Source organism: Leopardus geoffroyi, chromosome C2, assembly GCF_018350155.1.
Source record: "Leopardus geoffroyi isolate Oge1 chromosome C2, O.geoffroyi_Oge1_pat1.0, whole genome shotgun sequence".
NCBI classification, from domain to species: Eukaryota; Metazoa; Chordata; class Mammalia; order Carnivora; family Felidae; genus Leopardus; species Leopardus geoffroyi.
In genome coordinates this window covers 84,161,840-84,184,165 of record NC_059333.1, presented here as the reverse complement: position 1 = coordinate 84,184,165, position 22,326 = coordinate 84,161,840, and the positions used below count along the sequence as shown (strand labels likewise).

Here is a 22,326-nt window from a genome sequence, read left to right as displayed (position 1 = left end):
ATGGGGTCTGACATGCATATGACACTGTGATCTCTTAGCAATGCTGGCCCATGTTCTCTATGGGTAATATATGAAAAGAGGTGCGTGGTTGAAAATATGGTGGAGGGCTTAAAGAAGCAATTATAAAACTTCCTAAAAATCTAGTTTGAAATAAATACAATGTTGTGTGTACAGTTTCAAACTCTGATTCAGTAATTTACTTTTAACCCATTACCTGTCTTATTCCTTTTACAATAAAAAACCCAAAGGTTTCATTTTACAGAAGTATCTGGGTTAATCTTTTGTCTTCTGTCGTGTTCTGAAATATGTACAATTACAAAATCCTTCAAAATATTACCTGTTAAATGATAATGTGTGTTCTATTAAGAGAAGGCCAGATCATTTGGGGGGCAGGAAACCAAACCCATACTTTATAATCTCTTTCCTTATTAGAAATTTGTATTCTCCCGATTTTGTCCAGTTACATGCATGGAGTATTTTGAAAGGGGAAACTACTCAAATGGGCCATTCCTGAGGATTGTGATTCACAGTCCATCATCTGCGTAAATGATCTCGATTAACTGAGGAGGTAATGGGGTGGGCACTTCCTGGAGTTGTCGCGCACCAACAAGAACAGATTTGGGCGGCACCCATCACCTTCACCAACACGCTGTGTTGGTGGGAGAGGCGCAGGCCAGGCTCGGCTTTGGCAGTGACACCAAAAGGTGCTGGAGACGCGCTCGGGCAGCGCCTCGGGGGAGGCTCCGGGCGGCCGCGCCCCCGCCCTCCGCCGGGAGCCCCTGATTGGGTCCTCCCCGGTCTGCCGGCTCCAGCCCGCGCCCTCCGGGGAAGGTAGCGGAGTCCAGCGCGCTGCCTGCCTAGTCCTCGCCCGATGTTTAAAGCGGGCAAGTTTTGTTCTTGAGACCACCGACTTTGGCTCCGATGCCAGCAAGAGAGCCGACCTCTGATTTGGGGGTTTAAGGAGCTGTGCTTGGACTTGGTGAGTTTTGTTTTAAGCTATCTTTGAATTTGAGTTGGGCTTGAAGGTAAGTAAAATCACGGGGGGGGGGGGGGGGGGGGGGGCGGGGTGAACTGCTGTAGTGAAGCTTTAGTTTGATGTAAATTGGAGTTTTCTTCCTTTGTGACTTAGGCCCCAGAAGTTCAAGGCATAAGTGGCATGACGAGATCTTTTAAAAGACTAGCCTCCCTTAGAACTCTTGTTCGAGCAAGGAAAAAAAGATGAACAGAGAACTCAGTCAAAACTTACCCACCGTAGTTGTATAACTGTTGCGTGTGCTGCACGAATGGATCATGAGTTTACCGAATTCTACTTCCTAGTGAAAAGTGTATTGAGACCAGTTGTTTCATATGGAATTAATATGTGCGATTTAAAAAAGTGCTCTGCAGCCCACCGCATCCTAACGGGGGCCGAGGGCCCTTGTGGGTGGAAATGTTGTCTTCCCTTCCGGATCACTGAATGGGGGAAGTTCTAGCACGCTTGGCGGGGATAAATCTCAGCTCCCCGGATGGTTGGTTCTTTGTGCCGGGGACGGGAGACGGACTCCCGCGGTCCGCAGAGAGGGTTCCGGGCCGCCCAGCCTCCGCTCCGCCCCGCCCCTGCCCGGCACTGCGGCCCCACCGCGCCGTGCCTCCTCACCGGAGCAGCTCTCGGGCTACGGGAAAGGAGACTCGGACTCTCCTTTTGCTCTCTCTGGACCACGAGAAGTCTCTGAAGGGCCGAGAGGGGAAGAGAGCCGCGAGGAGGGGAAGGCACCGCCGGTTCGCACGGGTGGCCCCAGGACTTCAGGTTGGAATGCGCTCTGGGGCTGGGGCGCACGGCTGGAGCAGACACCCGGGCCTCGGCCCGCTGCTCTGGCCCGGACCGCGCGCGGCCCAGCCTCCGGAGGCCCTAACCGCCACGGGGCAGGGTTGCCCGCCGCCCGCCAGCGCGGTGGGGAAGGGGAGGGCGCGTTCCCTCTCCGGAGCGCCTTTGTTCGCTCTGGCTGGTGGGCGCGGGCGCCCGGCAGCCGACACTCCCGGCCAAGGGCCGCCCGGGTGCGGCAGGTAGGTTGGGGGCCCCGGAGCTCCAGTTGGGGTTAAGTTTCCCGGGGCCCGGCGCGTTCCTCCTCCCCAGGGAGCTCCGGCGAGACGGTCGCCGCGCCTCGGGAATACCGAGGCGGGTCGGGGCGCGGGAGCCGGCAGGCGAACGCCGCGCCCTGCGGTCCCCGGATTCCGGCTGGGGTTCCCCAACCGTGCTACCACCCCTAGGCTGCAGGGGTGAATTCGGATAGAAAGCCTGCATCTGATTGGGAATTAGGAAACCGCCAGTGTGGGGAAACTTTCAGCGAGTTACTGGGTAGGAAGACAAGGAAGACAAGGAAGTGGGCAGGCAGGGGAAACTGGGAAAGAAGACCTCTCTTGCTACCGGTAGGTCTTTGCCACTCTTTTTTGACTGCCGAATTTTATTTTGTAATCCGAAGTGACAGCCGGTTGCTTACTCAGATTCGATAAAGGTCAAAGTAGCAACTTTTCATCCGATTCTAACTACACAGCCCATATTTTTTCTTATCCAGTGTTGGTTATCATAGGTTATGGGTCATGTTAAAGAGACACCGATGTTGTAACCGCACAGTGGCTGGTGGTGGCTTGTAGCTCGTATCTGGGGTAATTCTCTAATGAAAGTACATCTATTAGAATTGGATTTGTTCCTCTGTGCCTTTATTTTGGGAACTTTGCCTGGTCCCTATGGGGGAAGGGAGAGGGATGTGAGAAACTGAAACTGACCCAGAAAAGGATGCTCAAAGGTAGAGGTGTGCAGGGGTAGCACTGAACAGATCCCTTCCTGAAATTTCGAAAGGGAGACCGGTGATTGGCAGCTGAGGTTTCAACTTTCTCCAAAGAAACTTATGGTGGATTTTATATCCTGTTATGGGGGAGGGGGACTGCTTTATTTGGTCAACTCTTTATTATTTTAAAGCAAGATAAATTCAATACCTGAAATACTTACATTATATACTTAAAATGACCCTTCTCTCTCTTGCTCCTTCTCTCTCTCCCTTCCCCAGCTCCCACGGGAACCCTCCAGGAGTATTTATTGAGCACTGGGAGGCTAAGGCTGAGGCTGACTCCCTTTAACTCACATCCGTCCTCACCTTCTGATGGGAATGAGTATTATGACAGGGAAAGTTCAAGCTAACGCTCAGAGAAGCTGTTTCTAAGGAATGAGAAATGGATGATTAGGAGGCATAAATGATATTACACATAAATGCCTTGCCCACAAACAAAACAAACAAACAAACAAACAAACAACCCCAAAACCTCAAAAGGTAGGGAATAATTTTCAAAACCAAGTGCAGGCTGTAGCAAGCAAAAGTGTCATATTATACTTCATTCAAATGGACATCAAATTCCCCTTTTATAAAAGACTGATTCAAATAAGGAGATTGTAGGAAAGTGAAATAACTTTCTAATTCTTAAATATAGAACAGCTTGAATACGAACTCCTGGGTTTTGAAATGGGTCATCTTTTAAAATGGGTCACTTTGGCGAGAATCATTGCACTTGGTGACTTTCAAATTGTAAATGTAGAGTTCTTTCTGAGGACCTACTGCTCTATAATCTACATAATAGAACATAGGATGCGGTAGGAAGAAACCGGGAGAAATTCAGAAGGAAATGGTCTCTTCTCAAAGTAACAAATTGTATCCTCTCTTTTTGGAATTTTGTTTATACTTAATTGAATTGATCTAAGCTTTGCATTTTGTAGCAAATACCTTTTTTGGAATATTTCCATAGCCATTATTTTATTCCATTGTTAGAATAATCTTGTGAAAAGCTGCATATATTGTGTCTAGGTTCCAGAAATTTAGGCACAGCAAATTATTACAAGAGCTTTTCCATTTGACATAGAATCCTTGCCAGCAAAGATTTAGCCAGAACAGTGCAAATCCAGAATATTTTCCTTACAGTATACATATAGGTAGGAGGTATAAGAATCTTCATACTGAAAGATAAGAAACTTGATCAGATGAAATGTAAACTTCTGAATAACCAAAGTGATTTTTTTTTTTTTTTTTTTTTTTTACATTTTAATGCTAGAAATTCAAAGGCTGGCTTTCATCTGTAACTTATTTTTAAGATTTATATTCTATAGTGACAGCTTTAACCCTAGAAGCCAGTTTTCTACACAAAGGAATGTTTTACTATGTCTGCAGACACTAAGCTACCAAAAGTCCAAGTTCAAAATACTATTACACAAGTTAAGATCCATGTAAGATTTCACATTTTATCTCTTTATTCCTTTTCCTACAACTTTTTCTACAACTTTTTGATAGTGCTCTAGGCAAAGTAAGTTAAAAAGTTGACTCAGCTCAGGTTTCCTTCTCCATAATTTACAGGGTCTTATAATCTTTTGGCTGTGTCATCTTCGTGGAAATGTTTTAAGTGCTTGTGGGAACCATATTGTTCTTTCCTGTCAAAGATAATGGAAAGGCATGTTCAGCCAATTAGTAATGATACTTCTGTTCTCAGTCTCAATAGTATTTGGGATGTGTTAAGTGGCCCTTAGCAACCAGGTCAGTATTTTTAAAAACTTTTATCGGATTTTGAAAGGAAAATAACCCCTGAAGAATACGAGTCATCTACTAACTAAACCATCATGGTACAGATGCATGAACAACTTCTAGAGAAGGGAAATCAGTGCATACTGAACACCTGATTTGGACCTTACTTTGTCAAACAAATGGTCTCAAATGATCCTTGGAAAAGACTGTGTGGTACATGGTTTAGAGAGAAGTGAAGCTCATGTGACCAGTAAATGGAAACAACAGAATATAAGTCTACTTTTGTTCATGTTCTAAAACTCTTGGTCCCCCGCCCCCGCCCCTTGTGCTTCACGCAGGTCCAGATTCCAGACTGCACCGGAACACGTGCTTACTCCATTAGGCTGTCTACACTGGACGTATCTCTGAAGCTTTCTCTGCATCCTGCCTGTGGCCTACACTACAGAGTATGTTGTAAACTAATATTCACTGAGTTAATTAAATGTAGGCATTACCTACTTTCAGGGCTGCTCAGCATAATGGCTGGAATAGGTAGGTGTTTAATAAATGATAGTTAACTTATTATAAAAAATGTTGATAGACTGAGACAGAAATATTATATATACCTCCTACATTTTACACTGTTATTTTTTGTACTCTGTAAACCCTTGATCAAATGCTCTTTCCAAATATAATGTTTAGAGTGGGACATGTGAACTGCCATTGGACAAGAAGCTTGTATGTCTAGCTTACATAACAGGTTTATACCGGGTTATATTGTCACCCTATTTATAAATCACTATTTTTCATATCCTAATTTTACCTCAGCTGTACCTTTCATTTCATCCAATACTTATTCATCAAACACTTGCTTGAAACATCCTTTCTGAGTCCTAGACTTTTTACTCTCCTCTCCTTCCATCCTTCTTACCTATTTTTAACCCCCTTCTGCCACTTTGAATCTCCACCTTAAATCCCCCAATCTTCTTTGTGGAGGAATGACTTTAGGTACCCAAAGGGCACAAACTCACAAGGTCACTTTTATCTACTTTCTACTACTACTACTACTTTCTACTTGCTACTGGGACCAAGAAAAGAAAGGAGGGAAAATTGAGATGGGAGGTTAAATAAGGGGTAGGTTATAAAGAGAGTGAGAACAGGCTCTGACAAAATGCAGGTGGTAGTAAAATGTGAATGACTCCAAACTTAAGTGAAGCAGATTCTTTGCCTTCTTGGATAGATTCTCCTGGCCCTGCCCCACTTGCTTCCCTGCCCTCCCATACAGAAGGAGCTCCAAGAAAAGCAGCTGGCCAGGGCCAGGGAGGAAGGCAGGTGCAGAGCTCAGGGACGGGACCTGGAACCCATCAGCTGCTTCTGAGCTTCCACGGGGTCTGGAATTTCAGAGTTTACATGGTTAACCCTATGTCTGGGTGCCTTAGTTGCTTCTGCAACACATGGAGATCCTTTATTCCTTATAGGCTGCTGTGCATTTCTATAGATGTAAAGCAGTCAGAACAAAGCCAGGAGCACAGTAAACTCTCCCAAGTTAGCAGAGTGGGCAAAAGGAGAAGTTTGTTCTTAACTAGCCAAAAACAAAACTGACAAGAATTGTATTTAAAAGAGCAAGCAGCCCTGTCAATATAAATGACTATGCCTCAGGAATGAATACAGAAGGCCAAGCTTAGAAGAGAAAATGTTTGACCTCTCTGAGACCTACTTTGTATTTCTGCTTTTTTGTTTGTTTCGAATTCTGTTATTGGAAATTTTTACTGACTTTTTTTTTTTTTTTAATTTTTTTTTTTTCAACGTTTATTTATTTTTGGGACAGAGAGAGACAGAGCATGAACGGGGGAGGGGCAGAGAGAGAGGGAGACACAGAATCGGAAACAGGCTCCAGGCTCTGAGCCATCAGCCCAGAGCCTGACGCGGGGCTCGAACTCACGGACCGCGAGATCGTGACCTGGCTGAAGTCGGACGCTTAGCCGACTGCGCCACCCAGGCGCCCCTACTGACTTTTCATATAACTCCTCTAATATATAGTAATACTCTGTAGCCTGTCATCACCAGTTTCCTTAGGACCTGTTTTTATTTAGGGACTGTCTTTACTTGTTTGTTCATTTGATACTTCCTTGTCTTTATTTTTCCCATAATCAGGAAACAGAAACCTACACCCATGTTTAACTTATAAAGGAACATATAATTTAGTTTATATAGGTGGGGAGCTTGTTACTGGATTCACACTGTAGGTTTTATAACTCACTTTTTCCCTCTATCCCACATCCATCCTTGCTAAGTTTGAATTTAAAGTCTTTGGCTAACACTGAATCAAGAACTAACTCTATAAATGTATTGTTTGTGAAGGGATAATGATTCCAAATGGCTTCTAGTCTTTGCCCATGGTTTGAGCTTAATAGAGCTAAAGTCACAGTCACAAAAACACCTAAAGGCAGCTATTGGGTGGAATTCTTCCTTTTTTACCAGCTTTGTATTGGCAACATTCAAATATGAGTCAAAGAACAAAATACCAAGTGGGGGAATATTTAATTTTTCATACTTAAAATCTGAGTTATAAATTCAAATTTTGGGTTGTTTCCTTCTTTTTTGAACAAATAGAATAGGCAACAGTACCCAGTTGTGATATTCATCACCAATGACTAGAACTAATTTAACTAAGAAAAATGTATGAAGATCAAATTATAGCCTTTCTAGTAAATTCAGGGTTAAGCCTGATTTTTTTTTTATATGGCAGTTTGGCTCTTGAGGATTGGTACTAGCTCTGTTTAATAGGGACTAGATGATCAAAACAAGCCAGGAAAGAAATATTTGGAATGTAGAACAAAATGCCACATAAAGACAGATAGAAAATGTTATATCTTTCCTTTGAGTTATGCATGGACAGGCCCCCAAAACTGTCTCACATGGGACTGTAAGTAATACAACTTTAAAGATAAAAGGTTTAAAGTACTGAGGCATTTTTTAAACTGACTTACTGAAGAAGCATTAGTTTATAGTTATACTTTTAAGACTTTTACACTTTGTGCCCTAAATGAGTGCCTTGCTTGTGTCTCCCTGGCAGTCAGTGTGCTTTATGGAGGGACTGGAGAAGGTGGGCCAGCCTGTGGAGCCGTGAATAGGAGGCACACGTGGGGATGAGAAGGGACAATGCGTGTGATGTCTTCTCCTTTTTTTGAGGTAGGAGGTGAAGCCATCAGCAAAGAGTGAAGCTCACAGGCCTCGGAAGAGGGGGAAGATTGAGCATGGCTGATGAGGGGACAGGAGAGGGAGAAGATCCAGGAGAAGTGGAGGCTGGTCACACAGCATGAAGCCCTCTGCCCACAGCTAGATACTGCCATTGTGGCAACGCCGTCCGCATCTCCGGCAGCCACAGGTGTTGGGGAAGTAGGGAAGACAGGAGGGACCCGAAGTCTGGAGTTGTTGGGGTGGAAGGACAGGAACAGAGAGAGGAGGGCAAAGGTGCCAGGTGATTCTGCATCTGAGACAGGGAGGCGGGCGAGAAGGAAGGTCAGGAGATTGCTGGGTGGGGTGGAGTGTTAGGGAGCAGGCAAGGGGTGGGCAGAGGATTCCAGGTGAATATTAAGAGGCTGCGGTCAAAGAATGAGTGGACTACAGAGTGAGCGGACTGGAATTCGAAATTTCAGAGGAAATGCAGTTGTAGGTGAAGCCCCTTAAACGACTCTCCCGCTGAGAAGTTGCCTTGAGTGTGTGAGCGGTCACGTGAACAAAATGGTATATACTTGATGACATAAGGGCTCTTGAGACTTCTGAGTATTGTGTGTCTACTAGGTAAGATTTAGAAATGTAGTTCCTCTAAAATTAGATGTTGATAATATATTACAACAATGGCCAGAAACAGTGGTCAAGAAACATACAGATAGACGCAAAAAGGGATTCATTTTGAATTCGAACCCCCTGGCTTTCTCTGGCTCACATTCCTCAGCTTTTGGGTCTCGGATTCCCTGTTGCTCCTCCTGGAAGATGACTCCTCTGCTCCACCCACCCCCATCTCTACCCTCCTGGCTCCCAGCATGTCACCCACTCTTTGCCCCATGGCTCTCTTCCCGCTCAGAGCGCCACCACGGGCCTTGTCTGTCCTGCCTTCTGGTGATCGCCCTCTACTCATTTGTTACTCATCTCAATTTGCAATGAACCAGCCTTTTAAAATAGTTCCTTTTTAGAAGAAATAACTATCTGAAGTTTTACAGAATTTGTACAGTATTCTCTTTCATTCATCAAAAGGTATTACCTAGTCCTTGAATTCAAACCCGTGCACATAAATTGAGAGGCCACATAAATACATGCATGCATGCATACATACATGCATCCACTAAAACGCATGCAACACATACACACATGCATCCAGGAAAACCCATGCATGCATCCAGTAAAATGAGATGCTTCCTTTCTCTGTGCCTCCTCCCTCTCTCCTTCCCCTGAGTTTGCTCTCCCCCAGGCCTCTCTGCTCCTCTCTCACCCTGGGGGCCCACAGCTCTCCCACAGCCATCTTCCTTGCACTCAGAGTGCTCCCCCGATCTGCAGTCCCGGCTATCTCAGGTCCCCATTGGACTGCTATACCTGCTGCCTCTCCAGCACCTCATGCTCAACACCAGCCCAAGCCCACATATGCTCCCTCCTCACCCCTAAATCAGGAAGCCAGTTTCCCCTCAGTTGTCAGTAATGCTGGAAACTAGAATTCACCCCACCCTCACTCCTCCCATCCTAGGCCACTCCTCAGGTACTGCTGGGTGTGTTTTTCTCCAAAGAGTCTCCTGACCCCTGACTTCCCTCCCCACCTCCATCACCCCAGACGAGGCTCTCCTCACCTTATCCTGCTTCAGTACGAGGCCCTGATGGAGCCAGGGTCCAATCTCCACTGTCCCTGCTTCTGCCCTGCATACCACTGCTGCATTAACTCTTTCACATAAAGCCTAATACATACGGTCAAGGGAGTTACCATTAGCAACAAAAACAGAAACTCCTGTGACTTCTTGCTGCCCCCGGCACACACTGACTCCTCTGTCTCATTTTCAAGGTTCTCCATAAGCTGGCCCCAATCTCTCTGCTTTCAAATACATGCCTATGTCTCAAGTATTTGCCATATTGTTATTTTTTTCCTTTCTTGCCTGAAACAGATTGCTTCTCTTCCTGTAACCACCTAAATCCTGTTCATCTTCAGGCCCTCCTATCCAGCTGTCACTGATCTCTACTATTAGGGACACACCTTTTTGCCTGTAGTTGGTATTGTCTAAATTAGCGCTGACACACTGTCTGCACTTTGCTGTGATCTGCTGATTGTTGTCCATGGGAACTGGGTTTTCATGTGGGCACTGAGTCTTGTCTCAAATAGACTGTAGATGCTTTCTGATAGGAGGCCATAAGATACTAATACATGATTCCCACCATGCTTGGCATAACTATTCCATAGCAAATGCTCACATACTTGTAGGATTTCTTGAAACTTTGAACACTGAGGTTGTTGGACTCGAACTTAAAGTACAGACCCCGCCATCTTGATGAAAACTTCAAAATTTATATCAGGTTTTGCATAATATTTTAGGATCACTAAAGTAGACTCAACAAAGAAATGGGTTAACAGCAAGACCAAAGTAGAAAAAAAAAATCAGGGGTCATTTAGGGTAGTCTGTAGCTTTTTTTCCAGAAAAGTTTAAAGAGCTGTCTTGTGAAGAAATATTCTTGAGTAACTGTGGGGCACAGCTCCCAGACTGAAAAGCATTTGGGGTAGGGTCAGCAACCTTCTTTTCTGATGTTCCTATTCTACTTCTATTCTTTACTCTTCTGACTACTTCTATCAGGAAAGAGAATACTAAGGGTATCTGTTCCTTCTTTTCAATCCAAATAGAAGCAACCCCAAGTTATATTCCAAAGATTTGCATACAAATCTTACTCAACTTAGGAAAGAGTTACATCCCAATAAGCCTACTGTACATTGAAAATACTGGAAGTCAAAAATGCATTTAATACACCTACCTAGGAAACATCATATCTTAGCCTAGCCTACCTTAAATGTACTCAGAACATTTATATCAGTTGGGCAAAATCATCTAACACAAAGTGTATTATATGCTGAAATGTTGAAGAGCTCACTTAATCGAATACTGCATTGAAAGTGAGAAACAGAATGGTTGTCTAAGTGTATTGGTTATTGGCCCTCATGATTGCCTAGCTGACTGGGAGCTGCAGCTTACTGCTGCTGCCCACATCATGAAAGAGTACCCTATGGCATATCACTAGCCTGGGGAAAGATCAGAATTCAACATTTGAAGTACAATTTCTACTGAATGCATATGGCTTTCACACTATAATAAAATTAAAAAAATTATAAGTCAGGGATTGTCTATATTTCCCTCTAAGCAGTTCTTTGTCCTGTTCTCTCTCATGGTCTTTCTTGTTTCCTATTTACAGCAGACTCTGAAGCCATCTGTAATTTTTATATCCCCTTGGTAACAATACATGGACATTCACCCCCGGTTTGCAGATGAAGTCACCAAATCAGAGTGCAGTGAGGGTTGCCTGAGGTTACACAATGAACCTGGCCCCACGTGGGGTAGCCCTGGAGTTTGCAGCCTGTGGCCTGGTGCCTGAGCTGGAACACGGGCACACAAAGGAAGCTGCAGGCACAGCGTTCTGCTGTGGATGGTTACTGAGCTCACATGCATTATCGGGATCTTTTGTTTCCTGGAAGGCCCAGCATTTTCTTTCTCCAGGTCAGGCAGGCCTGTGGGTTTCTCTGCAGTCTCCTCCCCTGCACTTGGAATACAGAAGCTAGAAGATGTGCTTTAGACAATCTTTAAAAAGACCGTGTGAACCAGAAGAGTGAGCATCGATTGCATGTGTGTGGTATCCATCAGCACAGCCAGAGCTTGGGCAACACTGTTTGGTTGTAATTAATGGATTTAGACCATGGAGGTGCATTTTGCTTTTGGTTGGGCAAGACTGCCTACTAACTGTGTTCAATTTGGAGGAGTTTGAGTGCTCTTTTGTTATAAAAGAGAAGTGGGTACCGTAAAAGAGTAGTTCACCTCTCCTAATCTTCCCCTCATCAGATCAGTACTACCATGGAGTTTGGTTTTGACTGATATAAATGATGGCTAAACAATTCAAGCTGCTGAGGTTGGAGAAATTTTGTTTTAGCATTTCATAGGCTATTCTGAACCTAAGTACTGTAGATTGTTGGCTCTGTGACAGGTTCTTTGTCATTTTTTACAAACTGTTTTGACTCCTTGAGGTCAATTGGGAACAGTTGAAGAAATATAGGAAAATAAAGCAAATACCTATGTGGCGGGGGTGGGGAGAAGGGGGATAAAATGCATGCTATGGGCTGGCTGCTAAAATGCATGTTAGCAACAGAATACACTAGCCAGATGAGTAATAGGCCCCATTCATTGGAGAGATACTAGGGCCTCTGTGAGTCAAGTGTGCATGTGGGTGCTGGAGGAGTTAGGCCTGTGGGCTGATTGTCTAGCAAGAAGCTCAGACTTGTAAACAACTGGGAATAGGTACAAAGCAAGCTGGCATTGAAATATTACAAGTACAGGGGCTCAGAAATGGAAAGCTAGTTTTGCCTGGGGTTCCAAAGGTTACTCTCCTCTTTGTTTCCTTTCCCGGGTCTATTGGAATAGAAACTGCAGATTCGTTTCAATTGATAATTTACTTAGAATTCTTAAACACGTATGTGGTCTTAAAATCTGCCCTTAAGATTTCTCTGTTGCTTTGCATTAAGCCTCCAGTTCCTTTAATATGTATCATGGAGGAGGCAGAAGGGGATATCTGCCTTTATAGATGGTCCCTTATCTAAGTGAGCACTGTTGAAACCAAGAGGAAGTACCCTGTCCCACCAATGAAAGTGATTTTGCAAAGTTTAGGCAGATGCCACCCTCAGAAACTGATGTTTTCCACGGTCTCTTCCACTCTACTCTAGAGCATTTGGTCCACCATGACCAGCCAAACAAAGAAGGGAAATTACTGATATTGATATTGATATTGATCTATCCCTTAGAGTAGTATTTCTTGCTCTTTTGATGGTAAAGCACACACCAAAAAATGCATTTTACATTACAACCTGAAGGCACATATACATAAAACTTAAAGTTTCACAAAATGATACTTATACTCACTACTTTCAGTACACTGTGCCATTCCTAATTTGTTCGTTCTTTTTCTTTTTCTTTCTTAAATATTGGTTGGACTTCTTTTTATTTTTATTTTTTTTAATGTTTATTTATTTTTGAGAGAGAGACAGACAGACAGACAGAACATGAGTAGGGGAGGAGCACAGAGAGAGATGGAGACACAGAATCTGAAGCAGGCTCCCAGCTCCGAGCTGTCAGCACAGAGCCCAATGCGAGGCTTGAACTCATAGACTGCGAGATCATGACCTGAGCCAAAGTCAGACACTCCACCAACTGAGCCACCCAGGCACCCCTTGGTTGTGACTTTTTAACATTTATTTATTTTTGAGAGAGAGAGAGAGAGAGAGAGAGAGAGAACACATAGGGGAGGGGCAGAGAGAGAGGGAGGCACAGAATCCAAAGCAGGCTCCAGGCTCTGAGCTGTCAGCACAGAGCCCGACACAGGGCTCGAACCCACAAACAGAGAGATCATGACCTGAGCCGAAGTTGGAGGCTTAACAGACTGAGCCACCCAGGCACCCCGGTTGTGACTTCTTGAGTGGCACCCAAGTTTTAAAACCTGTGCCCTAGGGAATAAGACGATTATCTCTGGACAAAGTCTCAGGGAGGGTTGGCTCTGGTCTCCCATTTCCTTGGACTTTTGCATGCCTGGCCTTTGCTGTTATCACCCCTCAATGAAGTAACCTTGGGAGATAGGTAATATAGCTGGATGCAAAAGGCCTAAAGTTGCCAAGGTTAGGCCAACAGGGCAGGGTGCTGTCGGTGCTGTAGTTGGTTTCACTTCAGGGCTAAAGGGCAGGGGACTTGAGATTGAGACCTTTGGGCACAACAGCGGGGCCTTTTCCCTGGGGCTTGTGATGTGGTCTCAGCTACCCAGCCAGCCTAGACTGAGCAGGGTTTGCGTGGTCTTTTCCCTGTCAGTCTGTTGAAAGCTCAGGAGACTGGCATGTCACCCCTGAGGGGAGAGCCTACTTCTTCAGGCAAAGGATATGTCTTACTTCTGGATAAGCATGGAGGATAGAGTCCTTGAGGAAGGGCGGTACCATCTCCTAGTTGTGTCAGAAAAGGGAGGACATGTGACTGACTGGGCCTCCTGACCTTAGTTCTTCCCAAGTGACCAGCTGTTTGAGTGAAAGTGGCTCCACCCCACCACAGTTCTTAGCACTGACATTCAGAGAATGCCTCCTAGGTGTCGGACACTGACCTGAAGCTAGCGTATCTACGACATCGTGCCTTACATCCTGGAATTCACAGTGTAAATGGAGGAAGCAGTTAAATAAAAAGTCAGTCTAGGAAGATGGGTGCAAGAATTGCTGTGGTAATATAGATAAGAAAAATCTTTGGTGGGAGGAGGGTGTGGCCTCAATTCAGGTTTCCCAGAGAATGTTGCCTGCAGAGATTAGTGAGCACTAGTATACTTCTTATGAATCTTGTTAGCAAGGGAGCAGGGCTTGCCGGGCCACAGGACTGCTGGCAAAAAGGCTGCCATGGATGAAATAGCAAGCATGGCTGAGCTTTCAGCCAGCACTTTGGTACTGACAACTAGTAGAGAGCTTCTGAAGGGGGTTAACTACTCTAAAGGATATATCAGTATCAGTACCGTCACCTTTTGGTTTGGCTGGTCATGGTGGACCGGATGCTCTAGAGTAGAGTGGAAAAGAGTTAAGTTAGATGTGAGTTTTAGAAAGGTCACTCTGTAGGGTAGAGGCTGCGTGGGTCAGGAATCATTTTGGCTGCTGCACTAGTCTGGGTGAGAAATGATGATGACATGAAGGGGTGAAGCGAGATTCAGAAAAAGCAATTCACAGGATTAAAGAACTGGATATGGAATGGAGGAAAAGGACGACTTTCAGATATCTGGCATAGGTGCATGAAGTGCAGTCAGACAGAGAAAGAGAAAATGGGAACAGCAGATTTTAGTGGAGAAGACAGAAAAGTGGGCTAGAAATGGCATGTGAGTACCCCTGTGTGCCAGGTAATTATCTGCCTACCTCCCTTTATGTATATATCTATGGATATTCCCATTTAACTTGCATAAAGACTCTGAGCTAAATGGTGTTATTTCAGTTTTTCAGACTTCTGGGTTAGATACATGATACAGGAAAATAAAAGAGCCAGACCTGGTGTTCAAATTGCCTGACTACAAAGACAGGGCATTCCTGGTTTGAACATGCTAACTTTGAGGCATTTCCAAATGAAAAAGAACAGAAAAAAGATGACGATGTAGATTTGGGGCTCACAATGTCATTTGGTTAGTGAGAGTTTGGACTATGCTTTTGAACACATATCTCGACTCCTTGATTATGAACCTTGATTTAAAAAAAAAAACAAAAACCTTACTCTTGGGGCGCCTGGGTGGCTCAGCTGGTTAAGCATCCAACTCCTGATTTCAGCTCAGGTCATGATCTCACAATCTTGAGATCAACCCCACGTTGGGCTGTGTGCTGACAGCACAAAGCCTGCTTGAGATTCTCTCTCTGTCTCTTTGCCCCTCCCCCTGCTCTCTCTTTCTCTCAAAATAAAAATAAAATAATAATTAAATTAAAAAAAGTCTTACTCTTAGTCCTGCCTTGTCTGGGGCAGGCTTTAATGAATTTTAACTATTATGAACTTTCTTTTCATCATCCGTCTATTTTGCCTTGAACTATATACAGGCACGCCTTGGAGATTGCAGGTTTGGTTCTAGACTACCACAATAAGACAACTACCATGATAAAGCAAGTCAAATTAATTTTTTGGTTTCCCAGTGCACATAAAAATTATGTTTACGCTATACTGTAATTTATTAGGTATGCAATAACATTATGTCTAAAAAATGTACCTACCTTAATTAAAAAATACTTTTTTGCTAAAAAATGCTACCCATCATCTCAGCTTTCACTGAGTCACAATCAACTGATCACAGATCACCATTACAAATACAGTAATGAAAAAGTTTGAAATATTACAAGAATGACCAAAATAGGACACAGAGACATGACGGGAGCAAATGCTGTTGGGAAAATGACAACGCTTGCTCGACACAGGGTTGCTACAAAACTTCAACTTGTAAAAAATGCAGTATTTGCAAAGTGCAATAAAATGAAGCACAATAAAACAAGGTGTGCCTGCAGCTACTTTCCTCCTGACAGTACTGCAAATCAATATGCAAATCAATGGACACACCCATTTGGGATTTTGAACTTTAAGTATATAGGAGGATGATAGCCATTTGGGAGGCCTTTTTATTTTTTAAGGTCGAGAAGAGGGTCTCCGTATTCTGAATGGGAGGACAGTAGAGAGAGTGGTTCTTTCCCTTTCCTTGTACTCCCCCCCAGCCAAAATAAATATCTGTATGCCTCTGCTAAAGCCTAGCTGCCTCCTCACCTTTTGTCCACATCAGGCAGGTGACATTTTGTTTTTAAGGAATGAAAAGTAGTTTCTTTCTTTCTGGTAACGCTGTAGCCCATTCACTTGTCATCTTTTCTCTTCCTGACTCTGATAGGTCCCGCTTCACTTCCACAAAAAGAAGTACATGGAATGGCCATGTGAGGCCAATCACCTAACTTAATGAAGGATGTCAGTGTGGAAAAATGTTGACACACCAGTGTCCTCATTCTACAGTGTGTTCCATTCTTTCGCAATCTCAGAAAAAATGGCATTGAAAGAAAGTATTTTGTGAAACAAGAAGCTCCTACTTTTTTAATGACTGACATGTATTAAGATGGACATCTGTTCTACAAGATACAAAGTTCTCTGGTTTCGAAGAAGCAAGCGCCCATTGAAAACCAATCCTAAATAAAAACAGACCTGAGTGGACGTCAGAATGTTTGTTAGTGGCAGAAGAGTAAAAAAATGGCAGTTTGTTCAGTTATTTGCCACTTGTTTTATACTAAGCCTCATGTTTTTTTGGGGACCAATTGATAATCACATTGTGAGCCATATGAAGTCCTACTCTTACAGATACCTCATAAATAGCTATGACTTTGTGAATGACAGCCTGTCTCTTAAACACAGCACAGACGGGGCTGCTCACTACCAGTACTTGATTAACCACAAGGAGAAGTGTCGAGCACAAGACATCCTCCTTTTACTGTTTGTAAAGACTGCTCCTGAAAACTATGATCGACGTTCTGCAATTAGAAAAACATGGGGCAATGAGAAGTATGTTCAGTCTCAACTTAATGCCAACATCAAAACTTTGTTTGCTTTAGGAACACCTTCTAACCCACTGACAAGAGAAGAACTGCAAAGAAAACTGGTTTGGGAAGATCAAATGTACAGTGATATAATTCAGCAAGACTTTGCTGATTCTTTCTATAACCTTACTCTTAAGTTACTTCTGCAGTTCAGTTGGGCAAATAGCTTCTGTCCACATGCCAAATTCCTTATGACTGCTGATGATGACATATTTATTCATATGCCAAATCTTATTGAATACCTTCAAAGTTTAGAAAAAATTGGTGTTCAGGACTTTTGGATTGGTCGGGTTCACCGCGGTGCTCCTCCCATTAGAGACAAACGCAGCAAGTACTATGTCCCCTATGAAATGTACCAGTGGCCGGCTTACCCTGACTATACTGCTGGAGCCGCCTATGTGATCTCCAGTGATGTAGCCGCCAAAGTCCATGAGGCATCACAGACACTTAAGTCCAGTCTTTACATAGACGATGTGTTCATGGGCATCTGTGCCAATAAAATGGGGATTGTACCACAACACCATGTGTTTTTCTCTGGGGAAGGTAAAACTCCTTATCATCCCTGCATCTACGATAAAATGATGACATCTCATGGACACGTACAAGACCTTCAGGACCTTTGGAAGCATGCTACAGATCCTAAAGTAAAAATGATTTCAAAAGGTTTTTTTGGTCAAATATATTGCAGGATAATTAAGATAGTTCTCCTTTGCAAATTGACCTATGTGGACACGTATCCTTGCAGGGCTGCCTTCGTCTAACAGTACTTGAATGTTGTGTGTTTTCACTGTCACTGAGCCAAACCTGGATGAAAAACCTTTAGATATTTGTCAATACCTTAGGTGAAATGAATATGAAAAAAAACAACAAAGAAATATTTTGAAAACAGTCTATCAGAATGTTTCTTTGATTCTAGAAGCTATTCAGTAGAACTTATCTACTTCATTGCCTAAATTCATTTCAAGGAATTTATATATAGAAGAGGTTTATGAAGACAAAACTAAAGGGAAAGTCAAGTTCTCACTCAATGCCACGTGTATATTTGAGGTGTAGAAAAGTTATTAAGGTGCCTTGGTTTTAGAATGACTGCTTTCGGAAAATACCAAGTGAATGTATAGCACATTTCAGAGAAATGAATATATTATTGGACCAGGTTTACAAGTTAGTTTTTATTACAGAGCACTTGACTAGGGGGAGACAGAGGCAGGAGAAGATCACCATAGGAGAAAGTACTTGAACCTGGTAAAAGAAAGTTCCTGTTCTTCGAGGAGATTTAGAAAAATGTACACGATTTCTTTATAAAACAGCCAAGTCACTTACTGTCACATCGGTGTAGCTAATTTACCTAGATAGTGGTAGAGTCATTTAAAACATATTTATATCTTTCTTTCAAAGTTTAATGTGAAATTTGAGAAGTTATTTGCTCTGCCCTGACTGGTACTTCATGTGGATTTTTTGATTATTAGAAATGACACAAATCATGGGCAGCTTGTTACCCACAGGGTCCTTCTCTAGGGAGAAATCATTGCTAATTCAAATAAGCCAATTTTAATTTAACAAATTTTTCAGCTAGTTTTAAAATATTCAATATCAGTCTGTTTTTAAGGTAGCTATTTGAAAGTAGTTTGCACAGAGGAATATAATAATGGAGAAGACCTCAAAAAGAAAGAACATTAAAAGCCTGTTTTCGCCTTTTCTATAATTTATAAAATAAAATTCTTAGTGTGGAAATTATCGTAAGGATGACTAAGATTAGCCTAACCTTCCCCAAGAAGGTCTCATGAACCACAGGACTTTGTTCCAAGTTCAGATTTTAAAATTGAGAGTATTCAACAGCAGATCAAAGCTATCCTATCTTAAAAAAATCAATTATTTCATCAAAATAACTAGCAGAGGTATCGTCAACTTGGAAATTTTTCAAATGTGAAAGCAGAATGAAAGTGATAGGTCACCAGAATGAGGTTTAAGATATTTGGGAAGCTGCAAGGTCTTCATATTCAAAGACAGGTGGCTGAGATCTAAAAGAGTAAGTTGCATTTATTTTACAGAGCAGGATAAAAATGTGGCCAGGATGTGACTGCCTCCCCCCCTACAGAAAGAACTAGACGGTGTCTATTGTCACAGGGATCGTACAAAGGCCCAAATGGTGACTCCAGCAAAAGCAGTTGAACTGATTATGAAACCCCTCTCTGCAGAGGTGCTTGTTAAGGAAAACTAAGATGTCTCATTTCATTCGATGGTGTTTGAAACATGCGAAAGAAGACAAAGCTAAAAGAATTTTTGGTAAACACAACTGGATGATGACATATACTGTAATGTTTTGCAGACAGCTTTTTAATGTTTACAGAAATCCTTTTGTTATTTTTTTTTTCTATTTTGAAAATTGAGGCTTGTTTACATTGATTGCTCAGATAATTTAAAATTTTTACTCCTGTCAAAACTACAGTGTTGACCATTCTAGGTTTGTAGGTAATTTTCAGAGCAGAGTCAGTGTTTTTAGATCATTACGGTTTAAATTTTCTGACCAATTTTAAAACCTGTAGATAACAAAAGCACATTTTGACAAAGGTGTTTTATAATTAATTTTTATTAGTTGATTCTTTAATAACCATTTGACTCTGGGCCATACGTACCCTGTGTATCTATACTTGTCAGCGTTTAAATTTTCCATTGGTTGAAAACTAAGTGTCTCTCTGGCCATTGAAATGATCTTGTTTACAGGAATACTTTTGTGAAACAATTATTTATTTGCAAAAGAGCTCTCCTCAACTGTGTTCATCTTTTGCTTAGAATAGAATGGAACAGATTTAAATTTAAAGGAAATATGAAGGCACTTCCTTTTTTAATCAGAAGGAAATTGCTAGATGCTTCCTTCATTAGACTTAAAGTACTGAAAAGAATATTTGTAAATAAAAGGATTCCAGCCTTTTAAAAAAGAAGGAAAAAACTTTCTGGTGCTCTAATGCAAGGCTGTCTCAAAAATCGTCAACAAAGGGAAAATAAACTATCAGCCTGGATGGTCACTTGAGTAGATGATGGTTGTACACAGTGTTATTGCTAAAAACTTTTTACCTCTTGGTTGGTTTGCATCTTTTTTCCATATTATTAATTTTATACCAGTATGTTAAATATTTATATTATTTGAATTTTGCTCTTGTATGGCAAAAATAATTAGTGAGTTTTTAAACATAAATCTGTGATTTCCAATAAACTTTTTCCAAAAGTTTGTGTATTTTCACAAACTTTTAAAACTCCCGTGTGAACACCATTTGTCTGTATAATCAACTTGTTCTGTTTAATGTCAGACAGGCCTGTAGTACACAACATTAATGCTGTTGCTGTTCAAACCTGCTGCTGTGCTCAGGACAGAGGATTATCATGTCCTCTGCTATGGACACCTAAATGCTTCTTTTGTCTGTTAAATGAATTATGCTGGAATGTCTAAGTTGGGGGAATTCTTCTCTTCTAATGGATTGTTCAGGAAAGGATGAAATAAGAAACTATAGCCATGGTGCCGTAAGACGTCATTTGAAAGGGTCATATTTTCCTTTTATGTGATATCATGAGGTGTCAGAAAGTAGACTCAAATTTAGCTCAAGTCTTTTAATGCCAGGAATGTTCTTAGGCCTGCTTCTGTCTGAATGCTGCTTCAGTGTATTTGTACATAGTGTGTTCTCATCTCCTTTTCACCTGATTCCTGCTCAATTCTTAGCCTAAGATATGGTGTGATTCAATCTATATATGTTTTTAAAACTTGGAAGCATCTGAATTTTTTGGTTGTAGATATTTTTTGCTCCAGACCTCAAAGGCTCCTTACTGTCTCAAGCATCAAATCTAATCTCTTCTACCTGGTTTTCCAGGCCTTATGCAATTTTCCTTTCCTTCTTTATTCTCTGAAGCTTTGTTTTCCCCACTGCCACTATTGTCAATCATACATCTCACTCATGACCATACCTTGTGTAAGTTGGTTTCCCTTGCCAGGAACACCATTTCTCCTGTTCCTGTTGAAATCTTGAAAATCCAACCCTAACTGTGCTCTTCAATTAAGCATCTCTCCCTGCCCTCCTCCCAAAATATATACTTTATCACATATATAATTGTGCTACCTACTAATTGTTTCATGTGCTTTTTCCTGGCTAAAATAGAAGTTCTGAAGGTAGTGCTATCACATTGTACTTAAAATTCTTATATATTTTTCCACTATAATAAAGAAATATTTTTCTGGCAAGTCATTCCAAATATGAAAAGAGACTAATTATTCAGAGCCCTTAGTGGTGGACACTATCTGGTATAACATTTTACCTATACTCTGGAAAAGCTTATAATTCATTCAACAAAATCTGGGTGCTTACTGTGTCAGGCACATTGTACCTATCATCTAACCCCAACAAATTTGTACGAGTTATGCATAAAAACTCAAATCTACAAAACAGAAACGAATAAGGAAGTATGCAGAGATTAAGTTGTTGCAGCAAAGAGTAGTGATCTTAAAGATTTATAAAAAGCTGGTAGTAGAGCAAAACCATTAGTGTAATGTTAGACTCTCCTATCACCCTGCTTAACCCGCTAGCTAATTTTTCATTTTCTCACAGTTGTTTTGCAAGAATCATAAAGGTATTTTTGTTTCGTTAAATGCTGTAACTTTTTTCCCTTATATTTCCCATTAGAAGTATGATTTAATGGTCTACTGTAAATTAATACAAGAATTCATCAATTAACTTAAAGGACCCATTTAACTAAGATTCTTATAAGAGCAAAATTACAATTTTTGAAAAAGGAAATTAGAATCATAAAAGCAGGCATGAGTTGTAGTGATAGAAACGTCCCAAGAGAGGTACTGTCTCTTAAGGACAACAGAACACATTGCCAATACTTGGCGCTTTTCAGAGACCACCCAACTAAAGATACTTTCAGATATGTTGACATGGGCCATTTGCCATAACTCAGAGATAACATTTCAATTAGTACAAGCCCACATGTTTCCTTGAGTACACCTTAAAGTGAAAGAGTATAAAGTAGTCTAATTAAACTAATATGGGTTTTAATCAAGCAGCAAGTTCCTAAAGACATTGATTCATTTATTCTACAGGCATATTTTGGAGGCCTGCTAAGAGCTAAGCATTATGATAGTCCCTAGGGATAAAAGTGGTTCATAAGTCAGTAAGTCAAATGGTGTGGAGATGAACAATGTGATGATTGCGAGAATAGAGCTAATGATGGGATTTTGAGTATAAAAAAAGATATTTTTAAATGAGTTTCTCCTGATGTTTTTGGTCTTTACCACCATAATTTAGGCTTTCTGAACTGCTGAGTATTCACATACATGTGAACACTTTCCTGTAGTCCAAACATAGCATTAAATTTGTATAAATTGTGTGTTTAGGGAACCTATTGCCTTTAAATGCTTTGAAACCAATAAGTCAATCAATATCAACATTAGTTTACATTTACTATTTTCTT

The 22,326-nt window shown here is 41.8% G+C and overlaps 2 protein-coding genes across 11 annotated transcripts in view; one reads left to right on the top strand and one right to left on the bottom strand.

Annotated features, from left to right (window-relative positions):
- Positions 1–22,326, bottom strand: part of MCF2L2 (MCF.2 cell line derived transforming sequence-like 2) — a 262,524-nt gene that overhangs the window by 77,303 nt on the left and 162,895 nt on the right. The gene's annotated exons all lie outside the window — the stretch shown is intronic.
- Positions 424–21,094, top strand: B3GNT5 (UDP-GlcNAc:betaGal beta-1,3-N-acetylglucosaminyltransferase 5). 8 transcript variants are annotated; one of them, XM_045502846.1, is made up of 4 exons: positions 424–979; positions 4,880–4,987; positions 7,597–7,712; positions 16,173–21,094. In XM_045502846.1, exon 4 carries the CDS (start codon positions 16,494–16,496, stop codon positions 17,625–17,627), a length of 1,134 nt encoding a protein of 377 aa, XP_045358802.1. In that variant the 5' UTR covers positions 424–979; positions 4,880–4,987; positions 7,597–7,712; positions 16,173–16,493; the 3' UTR covers positions 17,628–21,094. The 8 variants fall into 8 exon arrangements, with proteins under 8 accessions (XP_045358802.1, XP_045358801.1, XP_045358803.1 ...); XM_045502841.1 differs by lacking the exon at positions 424–979 and adding an exon at positions 1,329–1,786; XM_045502845.1 differs by lacking the exon at positions 7,597–7,712.